The sequence below is a fragment of the Camellia sinensis genome, chromosome 10 (assembly GCF_055761805.1).
Source record: "Camellia sinensis isolate YWXY chromosome 10, ASM5576180v1, whole genome shotgun sequence".
NCBI lineage: Eukaryota > Viridiplantae > Streptophyta > Magnoliopsida > Ericales > Theaceae > Camellia > Camellia sinensis.
The window spans coordinates 80,242,535-80,269,497 of record NC_138970.1 but is presented as its reverse complement, the minus strand read 5'-3'; the positions used below and the strand labels follow the sequence as shown (position 1 = coordinate 80,269,497).

At 35.0% G+C, this 26,963-nt stretch overlaps 2 protein-coding genes across 2 annotated transcripts; one reads left to right on the top strand and one right to left on the bottom strand.

The window, feature by feature from the left end:
- Window positions 1-1,204: 1,204 nt before the first annotated feature.
- On the bottom strand, window positions 1,205-25,906 carry LOC114279782 (cactus-binding carboxy-terminal, cactin). Its single transcript, XM_028222058.2, has 13 exons — window positions 25,059-25,906; window positions 24,843-24,934; window positions 16,882-16,981; window positions 14,509-14,580; window positions 14,270-14,332; window positions 13,967-14,107; window positions 5,894-5,989; window positions 2,733-3,017; window positions 2,508-2,646; window positions 2,287-2,429; window positions 2,018-2,194; window positions 1,664-1,930; window positions 1,205-1,572 (listed from the first exon to the last, which is right to left on the bottom strand). The coding sequence occupies exons 1-13, from the start codon at window positions 25,371-25,373 to the stop codon at window positions 1,453-1,455; spliced, it is 2,010 nt and encodes a 669-aa protein (XP_028077859.2). The 5' UTR covers window positions 25,374-25,906; the 3' UTR covers window positions 1,205-1,452.
- Window positions 19,984-21,335, top strand: LOC114279783 (uncharacterized). The gene is made up of 3 exons (XM_082893267.1): window positions 19,984-20,537; window positions 20,587-20,963; window positions 21,061-21,335. Exons 1-3 carry the CDS (start codon window positions 19,984-19,986, stop codon window positions 21,333-21,335), a joined length of 1,206 nt encoding a protein of 401 aa, XP_082749393.1.
- Window positions 25,907-26,963: the final 1,057 nt, after the last annotated feature.

Genomic DNA, 26,963 nt, shown 5'->3' with positions numbered 1-26,963 from the left:
TAATAACGTTAACGCTATTAAATATCATAGTACATATTGAATAATAAATCTACTTATTATGACCTATATGTAGGTCTTCTCATTTCTTTATAGCTAACCAGCCAATATTAATTCGTAAACTCATCTGCTCGTTGGTAGGAAGCAAAGGTTAAGAATAATTTTTTTTTAAACAAAGAATGGGATTAGTCAAAAAAAACAACAAAACAATTATTCCCTATGATCTTTACCCATTATCATAGTTTTCATTGCTTCTTCTTGAATGTGGGGATGCAATCATCATGGGGGCACAAGACATAATACATAATGTGATTATTTCTTTATAGCTAACCAGCCAATATTAATTCGAAACGCATCTGTTCTTTTGGTAGGAAGCTAAGATCAAGAATATTTTTTTTTTTTAAAACAAAGAATGGGATTAGTCAAAAAAACAACAAAACAGTTATTCCTGTGATATTTACCCATCATCGTAGTTTTTATTGCTTCTTCCTGAATGTGGGAATGCAATCATGATGGTTCAAATATGAAAGCTGTTGTCAAAGATATCATATAATAGTCTTCTCATTGCAGCAAAATTAGTATAAACTTATCATATATTTTATATATAAAGAGTGTGCAGGCGAGAGAGCATAACAATTACACAACTATAGTGAGAGGTGTTTTGGAAAGTCGATTAAAAACTGTTGGAACGTTTTGAAAAGTTGATTAAAAGTTATTTTTTTTTTTACTTTTTTAGCCTATTTTGTCTTTTTTTTTTGGATGAGTTATAGAGGTGATGTGACCTAAAATAGATTAAAAGTTAAAAACTGACTTTTAACAAACTTCTCAAAAGAGCACTAAGTTCGTTTGAAATGTGAATTGATTTTTCGACTTTCTAATTTTTTAACTATTTTAACTTGAGACTAAAAAATCTAATTTGGATTAAACTTTCTAACTATTTTGACTTTTTTAAGAGAAAAAATAAAAATTATGATTTAAATATGACATTTTATCTTATTAATTTTTTAATTTATTTTATCTTTTTGTGACTATTTTAACCAAAAAACCAACCCAACCACTATGCCAAACGAATCATTCACAAGATAGTGAGGCCTAGAGGTGAGCCCCATGAATGAAACACAACCTTATATTTTATCTGTTACTATTTTACAAATAATTTTACACTGGCACAATCAACGCTGGCAAAAGGGGGTTTACAACAATCCGATAAACACCAAGAAATTTGATATTATATTATAGTTTAATTTAAATTGTTTTTAGTCCCTATCATTTAATTCCAACTAATCCAATCTTAAATACCAAAGACAACTATTATATGCTACATCAATTTGTAAGAAAATATATTTTGTGCAACATTTTCATATTCCTGTCAGAAGACTCCAGTCTAAATGAATGAATCCGAGGCATCTTTGATAAGCAAGAAGCAAAAGCAAATGCTCTGCACCCCATTTGATCTTAACGACGGTACCGGTATCGTTTGAAGTTGAAATATACGTGCAAGATTCCTCGTTCGAACGTGCACTTGAACCCCTTCTTGTGTGAATATTCCCATTCTTTGTTTACAATCCGGAATGCCTGTATCACAATAACACATGAAATTAAGTCATCTAATTTTAACAGTTAATAGTAACAAGAAATGTTTAACCGCTAGACTAGGAAAACTTACTATGTCCTCATAAGGCGGCCCAGCATGAAACCTTATGATGCAAGTCTCGCCGCTATCTCCATCCTTCTCTATGGTGTAAGTAGGAGCTTTTATTTTGTCAACAAGATCAGGGTAGAATATGTTGAATTTGTACCCTTGCACGATCTTCGGTGGTGGGTTGTCGTGATCATAGTGAGTTTGGTTGTATTTGTTCCACTCATACCCAGTGTGAACACGGTTAAAGTATTTTGGCTTCCTCGGGCGGTATTTGTCGTGCCACCAGTACACCTGTATCCACATCAATGCGGTGTGTAAAAACACATGATGATAAATCAAACAGAAAGGTAAGGCATAATATAAGCCAAGATGAGACACCTGTGAATCAAGATTTATTTCATCACCGGTACCAAACACTGCATCGCCTTCCTCCATGGCTCCCATTGCTTTCATGGCCTTAATCTCCAGGTTATCTTCTGGTGGAGCTGGCCTTGAAGCCATTGCTTCTTGGATCCGTCTTTGTTGTTCTTCCAACACGGCCTTGCGTTTCAGTTCCTGTTAATGTGCCACAATGCACATACAAATTTATCAAGTTCAGTGTACATAAAAAAATAAATAAAATTAAAAACAAATCAAAGACTAGTTACCAATATAGCCCTGTCCTCTTCAGGATCGATTGCTTCTTCATTTTCATTGTCATGCAACAGCTGTGGTGAATATGATCCAGCCTCTTCTTCCACCTCGTGTGTCTCCTCATCCGGCATGGGTTCGGGAGAGAAAGCTTCAGCATCTGAAATATAAAAAGACTATTATTAGCCAACTATTAGATCCAATGATCAAAAATTAAGAAGATGACAGTGCTCTGTACCCTTTTCATCATGATCAGTTTCTTCTTCTATAGGACTCAAACTCCGCTCTGGTTCCAAGTTTTCTTCACCCTCCAATGGCTGCTCAAGATGTTCCAAGTGCTTCCGCAACATTTTAGTATGAATTTCCTTCAAACAAGCCTGTAATTGCAGCAATTTATGCCTTTTGAGTCCAACTCGTCACTTTGTGAACACAAAGGAATCCAAGAATATTGAACGATATGTACCTTTGCCTTGTAGATGTGAAGCCGTTTAAGAACAGCTTCCCAATACTCGACTACTTTGGCTGTGCCAGAACGCATCTGTGACTCAATCTGGGATTGTAGTGCTTCCAATTCCCCATAGGATTTTCCTTGCAAGAGATTTTTGACATCAGTCTCAATGCTTGAATGCAAACCCCTTTCTTCAGCTAGCAACTCAGCCGGTGGTTGTTCTCCACGCACTCTAGCTCGATCCAGTGCATCTTTCTTTCGAGCTTCAGCTAGTTCCCAATCGCAAACCACCAGGAGTGCCTATCAAATTCCATATTATTTAGAAGTTACTTGGAAAAAATACTCAGTTCTAGATTTGACAGGTAACAATGTCCATGACAGATTTAGTTCATTTCATATGGAAACCATGTATTGCAGCTCTATGGTTGTCTGCATCATGAGGTACAAAATTAATTGGGTAAATTACACTAATGGTCCTTGAGATTTAGGTAAGATTTCACTTTGATCTCTGCAGTTTCAATTTCATCCTTTTTTTTACAAGAACCAAGGTAAAAGTTCACCTAAACTACAGGACTGGAGGTGTAATTTGCCCAATTTAATTTACAGAAAAGAATGGAACTGCAAGGAAAATGAGATCTGCTCCAACAATGCACCAAGAAAACTAAAGAAAACCACCAACACAATGTAGATGACTAATATGATGATGGTACAGAATCCCCATAAATATGATAAAACTCAGAGCCAGGAAACCAGCCTCAAAGGTAGCCGATCTAGGAATAAAGTCTCAAAGCAAATCCAAAATTCTAACGTTCCTTTTACTTTCTCTAAAAGGACGAAAACTGCCACAGTTTAAAACATTAAAGAATTCACCAAGTCAACAAGTTCAAGGATTTGGTGAGAGAAGTGAAAAGAACATGTAAAGGAAATCCTTTTTTTCTTGTTTGGTTACCATGGAAAATGAGGGAAAGGAAATACAATGATAAGAAGGGTCAAAATTGTTTTACATTTAGACGTCATTTCTCCTTCTTTTCCTTGACGTACTTATGACCTTTTGGAAATTCTTAATATTTAAGTGTAGAGAAAAATAAAAAGGAAAACAGTTTTCCATTGGAAAATAACCACTGGTTTTACAAGTCAATTTTGAAGATGACTAATATTATGTGAACAGAAAATCTCCCATTTGATAAGATACAATTCTGAGCAGCAAAAGCAGCTTCCAAAGTAGCCAATTTAACCATCGAGTCTCAAAAAAATTCCAAAATCCCCTGACTCTTAACATTCTTACTGCCTTTCCTAAAAGGTTGGAAGCCTCCCAATTGTCAAATCTGATAAGAACAGACCAACGCTCTGATTCATTCATGAATGTGGTGAGTGAATGGAAATTTAAATGTAAAGGAATTCAATTTTTCTTTTTCGATTACCATGGAAAACAGGGAAGAAAAGAAAATATGATAAAAACAATGGGAAACATTTTTATTTTTAGACGTGAATATAAATGCTACATAAGCCTATGTCCATCCCTATTGATCTGGCATTGCAAAGAAAGATCCAAGAGCTAGATTCCCAGAGTGGTCCCATTCTTTTTATAGGTCAGTGGCTCCAAAATATTTGATGGTGGAGAAAAGAAATTACAATTCTTTAAACTAGACTTTCAATACTTTCTCCATCTCCACCAATTTTGTAAAAGCAAGGGATGCAAAAGATGGTGAACATGGTCATCAGTATAATTTAAGCCACGGAAAATGTTATGCCAGTTGTACATATACAATTCATTGCCCTAGGACATGAAAGTAAGGATTTTTGATTAACCCAAAAGACACCCACATCGAACACTTATGCCCAATCTGAAGTAACATAAAGTGCGGGTAAGTAAGGACATGGCGGATGTCCGACGAGAGAACTCAGTAGCAAAAAAGAATTCAAGTAGTTGAGTTGCAAGCCTTTACTGAGTAGAATTGTAGATTAACAAGTTAAACGAGGAAAAGGTCACGCTGGAAAACAAAATCAAAACCAATCAATAAAACAAGCAAAGAGCTGTTCAAAGATCATACAGACCAATTGAACAACAGCTTAATCTCAAATATTTAGGATGAGCGACATGAATCCTTTCAAACCATTCCACTATCTAGGGCCACATATATGGTAAAAATGTAGCATACCGATTGTAGACAGCAAGCAAGATGAAACAATCCACATAAGTGCCAAGCGAATTCTGAGTCCAATCACTCCAATTAGGATTTTTTTTTTTTTTTTTTTTTTTGGGGGGGGGGGGGGGGGGGTAACTACTTCAGTTAGAGGATATTTGCGCCTCAAAGCACTCACAAAACGTATGATGTCCCAAATAGTTGCAGAAGATAGGGCAAGCTTGAAACAGTCTAATCCACACACCATTTCTTTAACTGCATCAATCTCCTCCTTTTGGTGAAACATACACCAAAGGGTGAAATATAATCAGATTGCTCCAAAAGCAGGCTTAAGTTTCTTGTGCTTATTTATTTATCACGACATCCACTCAGAGACATACTCTTCTACATGTAGAACTAATTAAAAGAATAATGAATGAATGGCGATGCAATAGTTGAATGCAGTGATGGCATATACTCCTGAACACCAGCGCTGTCCTTTATTAACAAGGGCTAATTCTATTTATATTGTCTTCTTTATTTTGGGGAGAAAATTGTTTGCATGGGACACGTGGGAGTGAAAAAATCTTAAGAAATCATACTGCACAAATTGTTGCCAGCCTTGCGCTCCGATGGATAATTTTTTACTCACAAACATAAATCCAAACCCTCATCCCCTCACGAGTGTAATCCTCAATGAGCAAGGTAACAACACAGTTTCCAGATTCCCGAATGCCATCACACTCTTTCACATGCACACATATACAATGTTTGAGACCCGCAAATCCAATTTGTAACCTCCCCTGAACTTTTTAGAATTTCTGAAAGCCATCGCATTCTTCACATGCACATAAATATAGATATTTCATACATGTAAATCCAAATTGAAACATAAACTTAAATAGAACTTTTGAAATATCTGAAAGCAACTATAGATAAAAGAGACATGCAAAACTATATAGAAAATAAAGCTAGAGATGGGTTACAATTAATACTCTACCATTGAGGAGAAAACCACCAAATACATAAATCGACAAAGGAAAGAGAGAATACCTCCCAATACTCTATATGTGTAGGTGTTGCCCTGTCTAAATCCAGATGCATTTTTATGTCCTCCCGAAGTTCTTCCATCTCTCTTACTGTCAAACCCTGTATTGCATGAAAATGAAAATAGCGTGGGGAAAGAAAATAGACTATTGTATCACATTAGGAACTAAAAATATACTAATAATTGCAAAATGCTACCAACAGACAGCACACAAAGAAATTTACGCCACAGCTGAGCTGACATATGTAGTGAATTTATTGTTCATACTTTCATTTTTTACTTCATTATGATGGCAATAGTAGTTCATCATAAATAAAACTGAAGCAAGCAAATGCATTCATTAGTTAAAACGGCACTCTAAATATATAATGACATCAAATCGTTGGCCTCAAACAGAGACTTTTCAATCATAAGTGCACAAACTAAAAGATTTCTTTGTAATAAATATCCAACAATCACAAATACAAACAAATATGCAGAATTCTATGAAAGTTGACAGTCATAGTCAAAGACAACAATATAGATAACATATTGCTCAACACACCCAAATTTCTTTACAAAATGAATGTCCACACATTAACTCCCAATGAAATGCAAATATTTCTGCTGGCTGCCGAAACGCTGTAAGTCCCATTGATTTAGTTTTTTCTATATTGTGGATTAAGTCCTCAATGAACCAACTTGTGAGCAAAGTTTACTTATGAGAACAACCTTTAACTTCGTGTTTCCAACTGCATTACATGGCATTACCTCTAGATCCAAAGTGACCAAATTCCAACCTATAATCAAACTTTATAATGTAGTTTTCTTTTTGAGTTGTCTACTGTTAACTCATAACTATCAGTAGTCAAAGTTCAACCTGACAACAAGTTCTAAATCCTCACTAGATACTACTTTAAGTATTTGCTTTGACCAAAAGCTAGGTTGGCTTCGTAGAAAATATTCAATTATTTCCTTTGAATTTTAAACCTCTCATAAGATCTTGTTTCTTTTTTCCCCCATTGGATACTATCTCGCCACCCAGTTTTGAATACTAACTACCTAATTTCATTCTCTCTTCTCCCCCATCACATTATGCACTTGTACAAGGTTTCTAACAAAGAACTCCATCATCTCCTCAACCTGCCAATCGTGCAAAGAACACCATCATCTTTCTTACAATGGAAAAATCAAAGCAATTACTCTTCTTCTTTCCCATATTAACCATTAAAATAAAAAATATATTACAAATTATCATTTACTAGTTGCGATGAGGTTTATCTACCAAACACCACAGGGGATTTTGCCTTGGAAAACATTGTAGATAAAAAGTTGCTTTGCATGGAAAATGGCTTCGGAGATTCCCTATGAAACATTCTATGGCTTTGCACTTTATCATTGAGGTTTAGTATGAAATTCAGGCCAACGGTTGGGATTCTAATGTGGTTAATTTAGGAAAAGCTCAATCTCCATTGAAATCTATTTCTCAGGGTTTTCCTTATTCTTCTCAGTTTACTCATTTCTTGGCATGTGATACCTAAAAGGGTGAAAATTAGGTTGTGAGAGGATGAATGGACGGGGTGAGACCTCTTTTGATCCTTTATCTCCGTGTTTGTACTGTTTTCATTTTTCTCTTTTTGCATCTATTGCTTCTATAGTCTCATCTTCTTCTGCTCTAATTTATTGGAATTTTAATTTTACAAAAATCTCAATGATCATGAGGCTATTGAGTTAGCATCCCTTGTGTCTATTCTTGATTATTTATCCTGGAGACACGACACTCTTGATAAGAGAGATAGTGGATTATTCACTTTTCATGAATTTTTTTCCAGCAAGTCATTTTCCGATAGATCATTGATAATCCCAATATTGGTACCTTTAGCCTTCATGAGATGATTTAGAATTAAAGTTAAGTAAGAAATTTGCATGCTCCATGGCTTCCAAGAAACTTGAACACCAATAATATGTTTAAGAAGAGAAGACCTAATTGCCGTTTACTCCCTCAATGGTGTGTTATATGCACGCAAGATGAGGAGAGCATTGATCACTAATTTTTGGATTGTTTGGCGACTAGGGCTCTATGATACAAGCATTTTGGTTGGTGGAGACGAATTGGGTGGCTCCTTCTGCTTGTTCGAAGATGTTTTTGATTCATTATAGGGGCTTCGGACCTAATAAGGCGCAGGGGATCGATGGTATTGTGTAATATGTACTTTTTAGGTGATTTGGTTAGAAAGACATGCAAAAATTGTTGACGATAATCGGAAGCTATGAAGCATGGATATAGATACGGGATACCGATCGACACAGATATGACAATATGACAAAATCTATAAATATATATACGGATAAGGCTATGATAAGTTTTTGTTTATTTCTTTTTCTTTAGGCCTCATTTGGGAACAGGCTAATTTAGTAACTTTTTGGCTAATTAGATAAAAAGGTAGGTAAAAAAAACTTGTATGTTTGGGATGACTTTTTGACTAATTACGAAAAGCTGTGCAAAAAGTAGAGAGAAGTCGTAATTGTTGACTTTTTGGTATGACTAATTGGCTAATTGACTAATTTAGTAACTTTTTGACTAATTGGCTAAAAAGGTAGCATCCCAAACGAGGCCTTAGTATTATATTATACATGAACTTAAAGAATAGTGAGAAACCATCCTTTAGGAATTAAATACTAGTTTTTTTCTCAATGGATACATTAATTTGATAAAATCTAAAAAAGTAGAGTAATACTATAATCTCACTATTTTCTTCTTTAGTAACAAATAAGAAAATATTGAAAACTTTTTTTTATTCTAACAATTATACTCTAATAAATGCAAAAGTTATCACAATTTCAGATTCATAATAATTTGGATACGTGACATAGGATGTTTGAAAAGTATCTAATACTTCTCAAAATTTAACATCAAGTATCAAATACATTTAAAAAGTTTCAGATACATATTTGATAGTATTCAAGTGTAGAAATTTAATGTATAAAGAGAAATAGAGAATTGTATTGTTGATTGATATAATGTTATTGATTGATGTCTTGATTGATAGATTACAAGATTCATTAATTACAATTCCTATACAATCTATATATAGAAGAAAATGTGGTAGTAGGTGTAGTGGAGGTGATAGTGGGTTAGGTGAAGTGGAGTGTGTAGTGGAGTAGAGGTAGGTGAAGTGGAGTGTGTAGTGGAGTAGGTGAAGGTAAAGATGGGAAATTCTAACAGCCCCCCGCAAACTCAAGGAGGAGAGAAACTAACCAACTTGAGTTTGGAGAGAGTAACAAAACAAGAAAATACATAAAAAAGGATAGGAGACACTGTATGGTCGTGTCAGACCGTTGGTGAAGACACTGTATGGGGTGTCATAACGTTGTAGAGGACACTGTATGGTGGTGTCAGACCGATGTAGAAGACAGTTTATGGGGTCATGTCGGACCGTTGTAGAAGACAATGTTGTGACAGTTTACGGAGTCTTGCTGGACCCTTGTAGAAACTAACCGGAATCAATGTCGGGACAGTTTGCAGAGTCTTGTCGGACCCATAAAGGAGCTAACCGGAATCAATGTCGGGACAGTTTACAGAGTCTTGTCGGACCCATAAAGGAGCTAACCGGAATCAATGTCGGGACAGTTTACAGAGTCTTGTCGGACCCATAAAGGAGCTAACCGGAATCAATGTCGGGACAGTTTACAGAGTCTTGTCGGACACTTGTAAAAACTAACCGGAATCAATGTCGGGACAGTTTACAGATTCTTGTCGGACTCTTAAAAAGTTGCACCCTCAAAAGGTGTGCCCAATTTTGTCAAAAGGCGTGCCATCAAAAGGCGTGCCCAATTCATCAAAAGGCGTGCCATCAAAAGGCGTGTCCACTTTGTCAAAAGATGTGCCATGAAAAGGCGTGCCAGTTTGTCGGGCGGCAAGAGGCGCGCGATACGCGTGGCTGCCTCGGCTATTTAACCAAGACGAAGGCTGAGGCTGAGGCATACCATTCTGAAACCTCTGAAACCAACCCTTCGCTGAAAAAACTCTGCCTCTGCGGAGAGAGAAACTGTGGAACACTTTGTTGCCATTCTGTCACCAACCCTTCCGAACATTACCAGTCTGAAATTGCTATTTCGCTGAAACACTTAGCAACCCAAAAACATGGCCTCTTCTTCCCGTCCAGCTACCCAGAACCTGCTCACGCTCTTTCCAGAACTGAACGAGCCCACAAGAGAAATAACTGGTGCGGTGGCCAGTGAACCTCAACCAAACACCTCTGGTTTTGCTCCATTGAACTTTCCGATGCGGTCGGTGGAGCAAAAAATGGCGGTGCAAACTGATATTGAGGCTAATCAGTATACTCTGAAGTCATGCGTGGAAACAATGACTGCGGTTACAAATTTGTCGAACCGGCTGCAGAGTAGGACAAATGAGGTGCAGCAGTTAAACGCCCAACTGGCTCTGCTCCAACGCATGTATAAGGATGCGCGAGCAGAGATAAGTGTGCTAAAGGCGGAAAACAAGGAGCTGAAGCGGAAGGCCAGTTTTATGTTCCGATTTGGAGGGCCGCCATATGCTGTAGTGGAGGAGCAGGGTGGAGTGAATGTGCTCGGTGGTGTGGGAAACACGGAGGCAACACCGGCAAGGGCCGTCCAGGACGGAGGCAAGAAGAAGAGACCTGCAGCAGAGTAGAGAAGAAAAATCCCACTGTGGGTGTTGGGTGTGTTGTAGTGGTTTGTTTGTTTGTTTGTTTTTTTTTTTTTTTTTTTTTTTTTTTTTTTTTTTTTTTGTGTAAAATTGTGATCGGGGTTGATCCTGACATGAATAAAATAAGTGTGTTTGGCAAACTCGAATGGTAGGTGTGGTAATGCAGAAAAATCAACTGGAATGAATTTTTTTTTTTTTTTTTTTTTTTTTTTTTTGTGAAAATAATAATAATATTAATATGGGTATCATGGAGTGGGCGGTGGTACAAAAAATATTGTGTAGAAAAAGAGGGAGATGGTGGAAAAGGGAGGCCACTCATGTTATTAAAATAAATTAAGGCATGTGTTTTCATCATAAGAAGTGAGTTGGTGATAAAATAAAAGAAAAGAAAATAAAATAAAAAGAAAGTTGGGTGGTGAAAAATTATTGTTTAGACAGAGAGAAGGCATGTGAGGTGTAAAGTGGAGGACAAAATAAAAGAAAAAAGGTGAGAAATGTGATGATTTCTGTCCCTTCGCACAAAAACAGTACTACTACCACTCTGTATACCATTTGTTGCCGAATTTCAATTCACTGTGATTTCGAGGAGAGAGATTGAGGCTGTGAAGATGATGCCATCGACAACCAATGGTACTACAATGCCAAATACCGAGCAAACTTTCCGCCTAAATTGGGCAACCTTCAGCGCAGGTGCGGCGCCGCCAGCAAGAGTAGGGCGGAAGCAGCGGAAGCTTAAGGGGCCAGAGGCGGCAGCCCGTATTCCGACAGTGACGCGCCTTCTCATGTAAGAAGAGAGCATGTACTACCACCACAACCCAGATCATGAGACCAACAATAGTCAACAACAGCAGATTCAAGCCCAGCAATACTCAGATTACTATGCATTTAGAGGCCATGAGGTGTACCAAACACCATTCAAGGAGGGGAAGAAAAGAGGGCTGAGAAGCTTGATCAGAAGCAGGTTGGCCATAGGAAGTCCATTGATACATTTGGACAGAGGACTTCACAGTATAGAGGTGTCACAAGGCATAGATGGACTGGTAGATATGAAGCCCATCTATGGGACAACAGTTGTAAGAAAGTTGGAAGATGCAGGAAAGTGAAGGTATGTGTACAAAATTCCAGCGGGCAGCGAAGGCAAGGTTGCCGGCCGGCTGCCCGCCGGTGAGAAAACAAAATACGGGCCTAAATCTTATGGCTCTGATACCATGTAGAAATTTAATGTATAAAGAGAAATAGAGAATTGTATTGTTGATTGATATAATGTTATTGATTGATGTCTTGATTGATAGATTACAAGATTCATTAATTACAATTCCTATACAATCTATATATAGAAGAAAATGTGGTAGTAGGTGTAGTGGAGGTGATAGTGGGTTAGGTGAAGTGGAGTGTGTAGTGGAGTAGAGGTAGGTGAAGTGGAGTGTGTAGTGGAGTAGGTGAAGGTAAAGATGGGAAATTCTAACATCAAGGAGTATCAGTATATAATATAAGGACAATATGGATACGACTCCCATTTAGAAGTATCAGTGCTTCATAGATCAAAAGATTTTGAAGGTCTATAGGATAAATTTATTATTTGTCTTCGTTTTGGGTTTCAGTTGCATCTTCATTCAAGGGGATCCCATTACTTTTTGTTTCTAGAGTTGTGTGATGCACAATTTTTTTATTTTTATAAACGGGAACAGTAATGGCAAAAGATCAAGTGACTTCTCGTTACTGTTTTTCCTTAAAACTTTTTCAAACATCACCTACGTTACTTGGGTGTGGGTATCGGGTGTCGGTGCATATCTAGGGGTCTAACACTTCAAAATTAAAAATACGTGAATATGGATCCAAATTTAGATATGGATACGGGGATACATTACGTAGGTATTTTTTAAATATATTTATTATATGAAGATGATTTAAAAAAAGTTGAGAAATAATAGATTCAATTAAAAAATAATAATAATAACAAATAACAAATAAAAATTATATTAGGCATAAAATAAATTATATTCAGTGTGCTTGATTTGAGTTTTCTGGATTAAATTTTTTAAAAACTGAGTTTTTTATTTTTCGCGTTTTTTTTTTTTTGTTTTTAGTGAATATTTTTAAAATTTTAAGCATTTTTTTTAATTTTTTAGATGCACCTTACTTAGATGTATCTAAAAAGTAAAAAATTTGTGAAAAAATATTTTAAAAAATTAATAAATACATAAAAATACAAAAATTGTACTGAATTCTTGTATTTTTTTTGTATTTTTGGTATTTAGTGAATTTTTAAAAGGTTTTTTTGAAAATTTTTTAACTTTCTAGGTATATTTATGTTAGGTATGTCTAAAAATTAAAAAAATTGCTTCAAATATTAAAAAAATTCAATAAAAACAAAAAAATATGAAAAACAAGTAAAATTTTCTAAAAATTATTTTCAGAAAAACGAAACCAAACAAGCTGATTATATTTATTTTTATTTTAGGCGTAAAAATTATATTATTTATGATATATTATATATGACAAATTATATAATATATGATATAATTTATATTATATATGATAAAAATTATAATTTATAAACTATATTATATATGATAAATTATTTATTTAGGGTGAGAGAAGAGGAGATCGAGAGTGAGAGAAGAGAGAAGACAATCAAGAGATGAAGACGATCGCAGCCTAAGATGAAGATCAAAGCCCTAATCGCAGGTATGCCACCGTATCCATTTTCTCCATGCCGTATCCTGATTGGATTCCATACCCATACCCATGTCGTGTCGTGTCGTGTCGTGCCGACACAGGTACTTCGCCAAAACTGCCGAGTCCGTGTAATGTAGAACATCACTCATTTTGGGACAGAGGGAGTAATACTGTTATGTTTTCTTATAAATCCACATTTGTGAATCGTTACATCTCATGTAAATGGTTGTGGCACTCTCGACATCTACTACACTAGTGGTCTGAATCCACCATGTTGCAATAATTAAAAATGTTTTCCTATTTACTCATTTTTTCACCTTAAATATTATTTACACTGGATCAACTTGCACATATATCCAAAAGACTCACATTCTACATATCCAAATGCCACACCATTATTCCACTCTATGCTCACAAGTATATAACAGACAGTATGTCAATAAGTTTAGAGCGAGGATAAAAAAAAAAAAGTTTAGAGCAACACAGAGAATACGAAGCTAGACATTCTAAAATAGAGGACAGGAAGGCATATTGTGTAATAGAAGATATTGATAAAATCTAACACAAGCTTTTTCTTGCTCCCAACATTAGTGTAAGCATGGACTTTTTCGTAGCTATCTAACAAGTTAAACAACTAAATGAAAATGAAAAAGAAAATACAGAAAGGGCAAAAATATTGGATAGTAACTATGGCAAACTTTTGATTTTAAAATATGTAAGGGAATTATACCTTCAAGACCATGTATGGTTCATTTATTTCTATATCAAAATCATCCAAAGGATTGAGCTGCTTGGAAAGAATATCAATCGGCTTTGTACGCCCTTCCCGCAACCGAATCTCTGACCTAACTTTGCTTTGATCAAAATGAAACTGTGTAATAAAATATGTTAGCAACTTGTCATATCACAAAATGGAAGAGAAATGACAGACATGCCACCGTAACAAGAAAAAAATAATAAAGGTATAATGTGTTAAACATGAAAAGGAAAAATGGCAAGGGAATAGAATATTGAAATCATTGCAGTGCTGCACCTCTTCTTCTTTTTTCTCCCAGTCTTGGAACTCAGCCCGAGCACGTTCTCTGGCTAATAATGCCTGGAAAAAAGAAAAGAAAATAAGTTATCTACATCAAGCTATACCTAAACTCAACCCAAGGAAGCAAAAGGAAATAATAAACTGCAATCTAATTTCCCCAGTAAAAAGTTACAAATAATTCTTCCCACAAACAAACAAATAATAAACCTAATCCACAACATGAAAGCTTGGCATACCATTTCTTCCTCATGTTGCGCTTTCTCAATCGCCCTTTCTTCCCTTCTCTTTTTCACTTTTTCAATCTCCGCCTGCAACATTATGGAAGAATGCACATCAACAATAGTATATAATGACAACCTGCAAAGCTACATACTCAACAACAAGAAGTAATAGATTTTAAACAGACAATTTTTAAAATATCCAAACTTCAAAGTTGACAAACCAACAGAGAACAATTTGTTTCAGCCTATGAAGCATGGACACCTCCCTAGGGCCTGCATATCAGTGTCGGACACACGTCGGACACAGATACGCATTGAACACGCTGTGGACACGTGTCCGACACTCCAATCCCTAAGGTGTCCCCTTTTTCTTTGTTTTTAAATTTTTTGCAGCCGGACACATTTTGGACATGCTCGGACACGTTTCAGACACGGCAAGGTACAAAACATAATTTATGAAACTTCTAAATGGGGCCAAACTGTAAAAAACAAAGACTGAAAAAGAAGAATGAGAAGAGGAGAAGAGAATCGCAGAAGGGGAAGAGAAGAACAGAGAAGAGAGAATAGAAAGAGGGTGAAGAAGAATCTGAACTTGTTGAAACTCAAGATGGTGAAGAGCTAGTTGAAGCCTAGATCGAGGTATGTCCTTCGTTCTTCTTCTTTGCTTCGTTTTTCTTGTTTCTTCAGTTTGCATGTCATCTCTCTATCTGTGTGTCTTTCGGCTCTCTCTCTCTCTCTCGCTTTTTCACAATTCATCTCTCTTTGTTTTCATCTCTCTTCCCCTATGTTTTATGGTCTCTGTTTTGTGTTTATATATTATATACATATATATATATATATATATACGTATATTTTATTCTCTTATGAAAGATTAAAAATACTTTTTTATTTTTTATTTCTTTTTCTTCTCTCTGATGAGAGATTAAAAATATCTTATTTTTAACAAAAACTTTTATTTTATTTATTTATATATGAGCCCCTGTTTTTTTCCCCTCTTTTCATTGTTTCTATTTTTTTTAGTATTCTTGCTTGCTTAACCTTCAACATATATATAGAACTAATTATTTTTATTTGTTAGAAAAAATCAATTTGTTGAATGTGCTAATTAATTTTATTGTTTTATTGAATGTGTTTATTAATTATCTTGTTATTGTAATTTCATAGGAATTTTTTATTCTTAAATGTGGCATGTGATGTTAAAGTAGTGAAATGTATGTTTCGTTTCGTTTCATTTATTTTAGTGTTATTTTACATTTTTAATTACCTTCCAATGATTTTTTTTTTCTTCCCAATTTTAGAACATATAATAAATAAATAAAATTATATATATTGAACATGTCCCCAGCGTGTCCTGTCCCAGTTTTTAAAAAAATTGTGTGTCTACGTGTCTGTGTCATGTCCCTTGTCATTGTCCGTGCCTCATAGGTTTCAGAGAACTCGTTGAATAAAAATCAAAAAACAATAAATTTTATATAGGTAAATAAATATCCTAAATGCAACATAACCAACCAAACATCTTTTACTGCTTGGAAAAGTAGATATGACACAAATGTCCTCAACAAAAGACAATAAAACTGATCAAGTGATGTATTCTTCAGACAGTGTTCATCTTGCACAAATTATCAACATTTTTTTGCTGCTATTTAAATTATGGATAAGCCCATGATTTTTTTCTTTTTTTTTCTTAGTAATGTCAATATCAGCCTACAATTTTGGAACACCATTCTTCAACAGAAATGGTTCCAACAGAGAACAATCTGTTTCAGCAAACTTGATGAATAAAATTTTTGAAAAACAAAAATTGCAAGAGTAATGAGAAATAAAATTTTCAGGTAACTAAATATCTTACATGCAACATAACCAATTTATTCTAATTTCTTTAAGCAAACGTCTTTTGAAGCTTGGAAAAGTAGATACGCCACAAATGTACTGCAAGAAAGATAATAAAACCGATCAAGTGACGCATTCTTCAAACAATGTTCGGGTTACACAAATTTTCAACATTTTTGCTGCTATTTAAATTCTGGATGGTCCTGTGAATTTCTTTCTTTCTTTTTTCCCTTAATTAATAAGAGAATTATCAATCAACCAACAATTTTTGAAACACAAGTCAACAACAAAAATGGTTCTTGAAGATGAGCCTAGAAGACGCCTTTTAAAACCCTTGATAAGATGATATAAACAATACCTTAACATTATTTAAGTTTTCTATTTATGGAAATTACAATTTTGACAAGTCATTCTCACGTCAGTTCTCTAATTTATACATGTATCACATAATGAACTTAGAATTACTACTCATGATATATAATGCTCAAGTTAGTAATATGAAAAACTTGACACTAAATAATAATATGCAAATAAAAAATTTGACATGCAACTACATACCATCCTTTCTCTTTGCTTCTTCTTCTCAGCTTTTATTGAAAACATGTCAAGTGGCACACCTTGAGAAATATCCTTCTCAATCTTCTTTCGCCACACAAATCTACAAATCAAATATTTTAAATTAACATCATCCAAATAAACAACTAACTACAGTCTATGAAGCACTGGTACTGGTACTAGTACAATACGGGTAAGTCGATATGGGAAAATCTTTAAAAAGTAGGGTGCAGGTACGGCTGGGTACATTCGTAAAAAATATCTATTTTTAATTTAGAGTAATGCAAAAATTAGTTAAATGATATAGTTGGTTAAGATCTAACCTACAATTCATATTTAATACCAAAAGTACACTACAAATCAAAATTAAATGTCATTATATTAAATAACTTACAAACCAAATCTTAATTTTAAAATCAGGCAAAACATACATTAATAGGTAAATAATAAATAAAAATCTAATGAAGCTAAGTTCACCTTTGTATATAAGAAAATATTATTCTCGTTGAGGTGCGACTTGAGTATAAAGTTTTAAAAGGCTTTACTAGGACTCACCTCGAGACTAAAGTAAAACGCATCAAAGCTTTGATTTTTAGGCCATACTCCCTAAAGGCTACAGCTTGAGCCATGCGCCTTGTATGCCTTTTGCGCATGCATAAGATATGAGTAGTACGCATATGAATTTCAATCACTAGAACTAAAACTAAGAATATTAATTAAAAAAACACCTTAAGAAGAAAAGGCGTACTGCTCAAAGTTAATGTTCAAGTAAGAATATATATATAAAAATAAAAATAAAACACAAAGTTAATATTCAAGTAAGACACTCAATATAGCGATTTGGGTTTTACCCCGACCTTTATTGCGTTCCGGACTCGGGTTTTGTGATTGTATGTTGTTGTCTATGTCTTGTTTTCTTCCTTTAATTCATTGAATTTGAGTTTTGGGACTTGTTGGGTGAGTTTGGAACAAGTTGGTTGTTAGTTGGTGTAAGTGGTTGCTGCCCAGGTTTTGGCTTCTTCGCTCAAGCGAGACTTTTTGCACTCAAGCGAGCCTTGGGTATTTGCTTCTTCGCTCGAGCAAGGGTTCTTGCGCTCGAGCGAGGATTGAGGGTCTTCAGGTTTCTTTCTCAGACACATCTTTCGCTCGAGCGAGCCTTGAGGAATCGATTCTTCGCTCGAGCGAGAACTCTTGCGCTCGAGCGTGCGTCTGCGTTTGTGGCAGACCTGAAGCTTTGCATTGTCCGCTCGAATGACACTTCTTGCACTCGAGTGAGGCCACTTGTTGTGTCTGGTTGCTCGAGGACAACTCCTTCGCTCGAGCGAGCCTCGCATATATCAATTCACAACAGAGATGGTTTACACCATTTTTGACCTTCTTCTTCTGTAGAAACCCTGATCCGGCTGTCTCTCTCTCTAAAACACTCTCTCTCTACAAATACTCCTTGATCTAGAGTCTTTCTACCCTACTTCCTTTGTAAAAAGGGTAGAGTATCGCGTGGGCTTTTCCTTTGATCCAAAAAAGTTCAAGTTTGGAGCATCTTCAAGTTTCTCCTCCTTCCTCTTTGAGCTTCTCCATTTGAGGTAAGGATAACCTATTCTTTAATATGAGTTTTGACCTAGATATTCGTCATTTTTGCATAAATGGTGGAATTGGGAAGTTAGGGTTTGGGTTTGAAATTTTGAAAGAGGGGTTTTCTATTTTGGGCTCCATATGTGTATGTGAGGTCTTGAAAATGGAGTTATTTGTGTATAATTGGTGAAAATTGAGCCTTGGGGTTGGTGATTGAAAAAGGGGGAGATTGGCCCTATTACGAATTGAATAAATAATTGGTATAAACGATGAAATTGATGTGAGAAATCTGAAATTGGAAGGACTTGTAATTGAATGGTGTAGTTGGATTTGATAAATTACTCACCTATGGAATTTGATAAATTATCTATTGATAGATTTATTTATCTGTTTAGAAATATCTGTTTTGAGCTATCGGTGGAGGATAGCCATAATTGTTGTAGAAACCAGTGTTATCAGAGGCTCGCCTAAGCACTCGCCTAAGCGTTAAGCGAGGCGAGGCGAGGCGAGCCTTCAGCGCTTCATGCGTGCTGAGGCGAGGCGAAATGGTGAGGCGACTCAGAAGCACCTGAAGCGAGGCTTAGGCGATGAAGCGTGAGGCGGAAAGAAGCGACACTTCATCGTATTTTTGCTTGATTTAAGTTCGAAACATCTGGGCCCTTGATCGACTTCGTTCGAATCATCTGGGCCCTTGATCGACAAAGTTAATTACGAAATAAGAAGCCAAACCCTAGATCGACTTAATGGAGTGCATCTTCTGCCAAAGTCGAATCGAAGCATCTGGTCTTCTTCTGGTCTTCTTCTGCCGAAGTCGAATCGCCTGGGTCTGCTTCTTCCTTCTTCGGACGTGGTGAGTTGCTTCTTCTACCTTCTTCCTTTCTTCTTCTTCTTCCTTTCTCCTTTGTTCACTGTCGGACCTGTTCGACTTCACCTGTTCTTTGTTCGACTTCGACTTGAAGAAGAAGAGCACTGTCGAACACTGTTCGACTTCGAATTAATTCATTTTTTTTAAAAAAAATTAATTTTTAATTCGCAAAAAATTAATTTTTTTTCAATTAATTCAATTATTTTTTTTCTTCTGTGTTAAAATTTCAATTAATTCAATTAATTTCCTGATTATTTTAATTTCTTGTTATTCAATTAATTATTTTAATTCAATTAATTTGTTTATTTTAATTCAATTAATTTAATTCAATTAATTTCCTGATTATTCAATTAATTTGTTTATTTTAATTCAATTAATTTAATTTAATTAATTTCCTAGTTATTTTAATTTCCTGGTTATTCAATTAATTATTTTAATTCAATTAATTTGTTTAATTCAATTAATTCAATTAATTTGTTTATTTTAATTCAATTAATTTGTTGGTTATTTTAATTTCCTGGTTATTCAATTAATTATTTTAATTCAATTAATTATTTTGATTCAATTAATTTCAACTATTTTAATTTCTTTACGTTCTTTAATGTTGTTAAAATATGTTCTTTAATTTCTTTATGCTGAAACATTGAATTGCTTGTTGAATAGAATTAATGTCGAAGTCGAGTGAAAGTAAAAAAGATCCGGCATGGCAATATGCACGGATGGTAAATCCCCAAAACCTTTCAAAGTTCATTTGTAACTTTTGCGACAAAGAAATGAATGGCGGTGCTTATCGAGTCAAGCAACATCTTGCTGGTGGTTATAAAAATGTTGTTGCTTGTAAAAAATGTCCATCTCATGTCAAAGATGAGATTAAAGACTATATGTCTCAAAAAAGTCAATCAAAGGTGCAATTGAGGATGGTTCCTGATTTTGATGAGATGGATAATGATGACGATGATGATGATGAAATTCTTGAGATAAATCAACATGGTAAAAGACCTGTTTCTACTCAAGGTTCTACCTGTCGAGAACAAGGAAGTAACTCCTCCAAATCTGTTGGTTCCAAACAAACAAAGCAAAAGGGACCCATGGATGTGTACTTCACCCCTGATCCGGAAGTTGCGGTGCAAAATCGTAAAGTCAAGGGAAAGCAAACAAGAATTGATGATAATGATCCTAGCAAGAAGGTGTTGAGAGATCGGGCTCTTGTTTGGTTTTCAAGGTGGATGTATGATACGGGTATACCATTCAATGTTGTGGAACTACAATAGTTTTGGGCCAATGGTTGAAGCTTTTGGGCAATATGGTCTTGGCATGAAACCACCAAGCTACCATGAGGTGCGGGTTCCTTATTTGCAGAAAGAGGTAGACCACACTAATAAGACCATGGAGGATCATAAAAAAGATTGGGTAACATATGGATGCTCTTTAATGGCCGATGAGTGGAAGGACAAAAGAAACAGAGCATTAATTAATTTTTTGGTTAATTGCCCAAGAGGATCAATGTTTATTGAATCCGTTGATGCTTCTAGCTTATCCAAGGATGCAAATAAGATGTTTGAATTGCTTGACAACTTTGTGGAGCGTATTGGTGAAGCCAACGTGGTTCAAGTTGTTACAGATAGTGCCTCAGCAAATGTGTTGGCCGGTTAGTAACTTAGTAGTATACATTTACTTAGTACTTACTTACAATATGAATATGCAATTCTCATATTATTCCTTTTTTAAAAAAAAACTTGTAATAGGGAAGTTTTTGGAGGCGAAGCGGCCACATTTGTATTGGACACCATGTACAGCTCATTGCTTGGACTTGATGTTGGAGGACATTTTCAAAATTCCTAACTTCAACAAGACATTTGAAAAGGCAATTGCGGTGCATGGTTATATTGTGAACTGCTCTGGTTTGTTGAATGTGATGAGGCAATTTACCCAGTGCAAGGATTTGATTAAGCCAGCAAAAACTCGATTTGCAACTGCTTTTCTAACTTTATCAAGGATTCATCAACAACAAACCAACTAGAAGAAGATGTTCACTTCAGAGGAATGGACCATAAGCAAATGGGCGAAGGAACAACAGGGTAAAAAGACCGCACAAGTCATATTAATGCCTTCTTTTTGGAACAATGTTCTTTATGCTCACAAAATATCAAGTCCTCTTGTTCGTGTACTGCGATTGGTTGATGGTGAGAGAAAGCCTCCCATGGGATATATTTATGAGGCAATGGATAGGGCTAAAGAAGCGATTGCAAAATCATTTAATGGAAATGAAGAGAAGTACAAGGAGTTTTTTGAAATAATTGACAATAGATGGAATGTTCAATTGCATAGGCCGTTGCATGCAGCTGGGTATTATTTAAACCCAGAGTATTTTTACGCAAATCCGAATATTGAGAAAGATAAGGAAGTCATGTCAGGCCTATATAAATGCATACAAAGGTTGGTCCCAAGTAATGAGACACAAGATAAAGTTTGCGCAGAGTTGACTACCTATAAGAAATCTGATGGTCTCTTTGGGATGGCTTTGGCCATTAGACAAAGAACTACAAGGGCACCAGGTGATCTATATTTTATACTTAAGTAATTTTAGTTAGTTTTTTATAATTTAAATATTCTTTCTAATTAATTAGTTATAATCAACAGCTGATTGGTGGAGTGCATATGGATCTGAAACGCCAAATTTACAAACATTCGCCATCAAAATTCTTAGTCTAACTTGTAGCTCATCTGGATGTGAGCCGAATTGGAGTGTGTTTGAACATGTGAGTACCTATTTTTAACTATAGTGAATATGAATACCTATAAATTTATTTAATACCTAGATAAAAATTTGAATATTTTTATTTGGTTTGAATTTTTGCAGATTCACACCAAAAAGAGAAATAGGTTAGCTCAAAAACGTCTGAATGATTTGGTATTTGTTAAGTATAATAGAGCATTGAGACGTCGATACAATTCCCGTGACACTATTGATCCCATTGCCTTGACGGATATTGATGAAAGTAATGAGTGGTTGGTTGGAAGGATGGAGAAGGAACTTGTCTTTGAGGATGATACTTTGACATGGGATGATGTTGCTATAGCTGCTAGAGTTGAGGAAAGTAGTCAAAGAACTAGATCAACAAGGGCAATAGAAAGGGGTTGTTCAACTTGAAAATCAGCAGGTAGACCTAGTTGCAACTTATTGATGAGGAAGAGTCAATTTCAGATGGGAGAGAGGAAGAAGATGCAGAGGGATATGCTGAAACCAATGATAATGAAGAAGAAGTTCATTTGCTTGATGTTGAAGATGATTTTTAGAACTTTTGGATTGGTGGATTGTATTTGTCTTTGTTGGATATTTTCTTTTGTTTATTGATATTTAGTATTTGGAATGATAACTGCATGATGGTTCTTGAAAATATTTATATTTTTGTCTATACCATTTATTTTTAAAAAATATCATTTCTGGTTGCCTCGCTTCGATGAAGCCCTCGCCTCGCCTCGCCTCGTCGCCTCACGCTTAGGCGTTAGGTGACCTTGTCGCCTCGATTCGCTTTTCGCCTTAAAAAACACTGGTAGAAACTGCATGAGGATTAGGAAGATCGAAACTAATCAATTGAATTATGTCATTGACTATGACGGTTTGATTAAACCATTGAATATGTGATTTGATTAGTCATTGTATATGACAACGTGTTTAAATACATTGTATATGTAACTTTGTTTGGAAGGAGATAGGGTATGTACTTCATTGTATAGGAGGAGATAGGGGATGGACTCCATTGAAAATTAAGTTGGCCGGAGTGTCCAGGGTGAAAGTCCCAAAATCTTATATGTATATGGGTGTCGGTTCCTTCGGACGTAGTTCCATAAAATGGCAAGAAATAAAAGTGTTGGATTGATAAATGTATTGAATTGTCAACCATTGAGTAGTAATCTCATTTTGGTTTTTTTGATAATAATGAATTTGGTTAATTGATTTTATCCGAAATGGAAGAATGGAATTGAGTTGAGGTATTGGTTGTCTATATTGAATGAACTTGAAAGGAATATGTATTGCTTAGGAATGTTGCACATTTATCTGATGCTAATATCTTAGTTAATTCTCATATATTGTTTAGCATATCTCTACTGCGCTTTGGCTCATCCTACTTGGGAAACAATTTTTCAGGTACAGGTGACATGCTGCCTCCAAGGTCTTAGCTTAGGAGGTTTAGGAGTTGAAGGCTTTTTTTTGAGTGTTTTGGCTACCTCATGGTATTTCTGCATACGTATCAGGTATACGAAACACGTATCCAGTTTTTTATCCGTAAATTTTGCCGTACCCCAAACGTACCTAGTATATGAAGTTTTTTAAAGCGGCTGTGTAACTCGAGGCGTTGTAGCCCTTTTGAGATGAGGCCTAAGCCTAAAGGAGTGAGGTGTAAGCAATTCAATTTTTAAATTTTTATATTTAGTAAATAAATTAAATATTTTAGAATAGTAAAAAATAAATATAAAGGTGTAAATACTTTTCTTCTTAAGGCGTCGAATATTTCACTGCAAATAAGAAGCTTGCCTTCATTGAAAGTGAAATTGATATTCTTAGTTTTAGTGATTGAGTGTAACTCCCTCAAAATATGACATAAACAAACCATTCATAAGACCCATAAAATATAATAGAAACGTTATATTTTCATTCATCAGAGTCTTTTTTACAAAAGATATTACATGCATTACATTTTCATAAATGTTTATCTTGAAACTATAGCATGTAACTCTAATTACTAACAGCAAAATAATTGCCCTACAGATTTACATCTTTCCAAGTTATCACTTGGTTACAACAAAAAAAGAGTCTTACCTCTATACATATAAAGCCCTTGGCTTGAATCAACATTTATCATCAAAAACACTCAAAACATCAACGGGAGAGAGATTTCCCTATGATAAAGATAGAGAATACATGTGAGATAGCCAAAACACTCAAAACCTCACCCGGTGCCCTCACAGTACTTGTTCTCTCACCCCCCTTACATCTCTATTTTTTTCCCTTCAATCTCTCTCAAGAAAATCCTATAGTCCACATGAATATTTTTTCCCACATGAATATTTATAATAGTCTACCTATAAGAAACATAGTTCCATATAATTAGGTAACAAAATACTACACATGAAGGCTTCCTAGTAGATTCCGACTACATAATAAATGCATCTCTTCATAACATATATAGAGTTTGAGAGGCACCACAACCCTTCATTTTTTATAAGTACACGCATCACAGTTGCTAGTAGCTCGATTTTCTACCCGCCGTATCAGATAAAATTATAAACCACAATAGCAGAAGAACTCCAGTGTAATGTTTTAAATTTGGATTTGAGTGGTTATTAAGAATGACCCTTTGTGCATCTTCTCCTATAGCCATCAAAAGTTTCGGTCCTCAACTTTTCAGGAAATGAAAACAGAATTACCTAAAATCTAGATTGAACTCTACATAAAACTAAGAATTGTTTATCAAAATTGAAATATATCAGAATAACTCAATGTAGAAACAAAGAATGAACTTACTTTTCATTGAGATTGGAATCCCCAAAGGGATTGGCATCATTGGAATAACCAGACACAGTCTGTGACTTCAATTTCTTCGCGACTTTAAGAGCCTAAAAGCATCAAAACTCAAACCACCATAACAATCAACAACAAAAACCCTAGACACCAAACCCACAAAAAAAAAAATTAGAAAAAAAAAAAAATCAATCAATCAATCAATCATAAAAACAGTACCTTTTTCTGAGCTTTCTTGGCCAAGTAATCAGCAATGTCCTCATCCGTAACCTTCTTCGAAGACGACCTCTTCCGCTTCCTCTCAAGATCACTTCCATCGTCGGAATCATCCGAATCCCTCGAAGCGCTCCGGCGGCTGAGACTCCGCTTGTGAGAGCGGTGGTGGCTCGGCGTTAACGAGCCGCGGCTATCGGTCTCGGAGTCGTCGTCGTCGTCGGATTTTCTTCGGCTTCTGCTTCTGCTTTGACTGGTCTTGGAAGACGAAGCTTCTCTCTTCCTCTTGCTCTTGGTCTTGCTGCTTCCGTGGGTCTCCATATTTGTAGTGAAGTCTTAGTTTGGCAGGGTAGTCGCTGTTAGGGCTTCCTGGAGAGAGAGAGAGAGAGAAGAGGAGGAACAGTTTGATCCCCAATCGGGGAGAAAGAGAGAGTGAAGAGAATGAGGATGTGGTATAAAACTGATTGGAAATTACTAATTCATGAATGATGAGCAGTTTTGGTTTCAATTTTCTATTTTGATTTTTTGTAAGTTGAATTTTTTTTTTTATTTTTAATGAATTTTTTTAATATTTTAAATAAGTTTTTAATTTTTTTACATACATTTAATATGAATATAATTAAAAATATATAATATTTGTGAAAAAGGTTTTTAAAAAATTTATTAAATATTAAAAATATAAAATATATATATATATATATATGAAAATTTAGTATATTTTCTTATTCTTATGTATTTATTAATTTTTTAAAAATATTTTACTTTTTAGTTACATTTAAGTTAAGTGTATTTAAAAAGTTTCAAAAAAAAATTGCTTAAAATATTAAAAAAATCATTAAAAATAAAAAAAAAACTTAATTTTTAGAAAATTGAATTCAAAAATTGGAACAAAAAAAGTAGGGATAGCCATTTTAATCCGATCCGCAGGGGCCCACTCATACCGGTTCGAATGGAGCGGATTTTTCCCAACTTGACATTTATGTGGGGCGGGAGTAAATTATATTTTGATCACTCACAATAGGGGTGGGGTGAGGGCAGATCTCACCTTCCCGATCCAAACTCGACTTGATATAATTAAATATAAGAAATGAATATTAAAAGTCTGCAATTCTATTTAAATATAAATAAATAATAATTCTAAAAGTTTCACTGTTTATATATATGGAAACAAGAGAAATTATTTAGTGTGTTAAGAATTTAAATGATTCTCAATTTTTTTGACTATTTGAAATATAATCATGTATCCGTAGGGATGGGGTTAAAATTTTCCACCTGTAACAGGGTTGGGGCGGGGCAGGGTTTTTCCACGAGGGCAAAAACAGGGGATGACAAACTCGCTCCAAACCCACCATGTAGCCATCACTACAAACAAGGTTTGGATCCTTTGTAGACTGTAGGGTTCCCCTCTCCCTATAGTGCTCCAAAATGACGTCATTTTGGGGCAAAAATTCAAAAAAAAAAAAAAACAAAAAACAGTAGCAATGAGAAAGAAGAAAGAAGATCATGAACGAGAAAACAAGAAACAGATAGAGAGTAGTCTTCTCATTTCACTCTCATTCTCCGCCATATATTTTATATATATATATATATATATAAAATAAAGTATGACTGTTTTTGAAAATGTGTTAAAATGTCTAAAAGATGAATTTTGTATCAATGGCTAAAATTAATTTCCAAATTCATTCTAAGGTCAAAATATTTCTAATTCCCACTCACCCATCTTATTTTCTTTCCTTTTTGTTCATTCATTCATTCAGTCTCTCTCTCTCTCTCGCCAACTCACCCAACTCATTAACCAATTTGGATTTTTTTAATCCAAAAATAAAAAACTAGGTTGTTTTTAAAATTAATTTCCAAAATAGATCAAAATTTATTTGCTAAATACGTTTTCATGAAAATGTATTTGCTTTT

What these genes read in the sequence shown, in the direction of transcription:
- LOC114279783 (XM_082893267.1), top strand. Translation starts at nt 19,984, where the DNA reads ATGTCGAAGTCGAGTGAAAGTAAAAAAGATCCGGCATGGCAATATGCA. An exon ending in GCTCTTGTTTGGTTTTCAAG is followed by an intron (nt 20,538 to 20,586) that starts GTGGATGTATGA and finishes GAACTACAATAG; the next exon opens with TTTTGGGCCAATGGTTGAAG. An exon ending in CTCAGCAAATGTGTTGGCCG is followed by an intron (nt 20,964 to 21,060) that starts GTTAGTAACTTA and finishes AACTTGTAATAG; the next exon opens with GGAAGTTTTTGGAGGCGAAG.
- LOC114279782 (XM_028222058.2), bottom strand. Translation starts at nt 25,373, where the DNA reads ATGGAGACCCACGGAAGCAGCAAGACCAAGAGCAAGAGGAAGAGAGAA. An exon ending in CACATATAGAGTATTGGGAG is followed by an intron (nt 3,018 to 5,893) that starts GTATTCTCTCTT and finishes GGAATTTGATAG; the next exon opens with GCACTCCTGGTGGTTTGCGA. An exon ending in AACTGATCATGATGAAAAGG is followed by an intron (nt 2,430 to 2,507) that starts GTACAGAGCACT and finishes TTTATATTTCAG; the next exon opens with ATGCTGAAGCTTTCTCTCCC.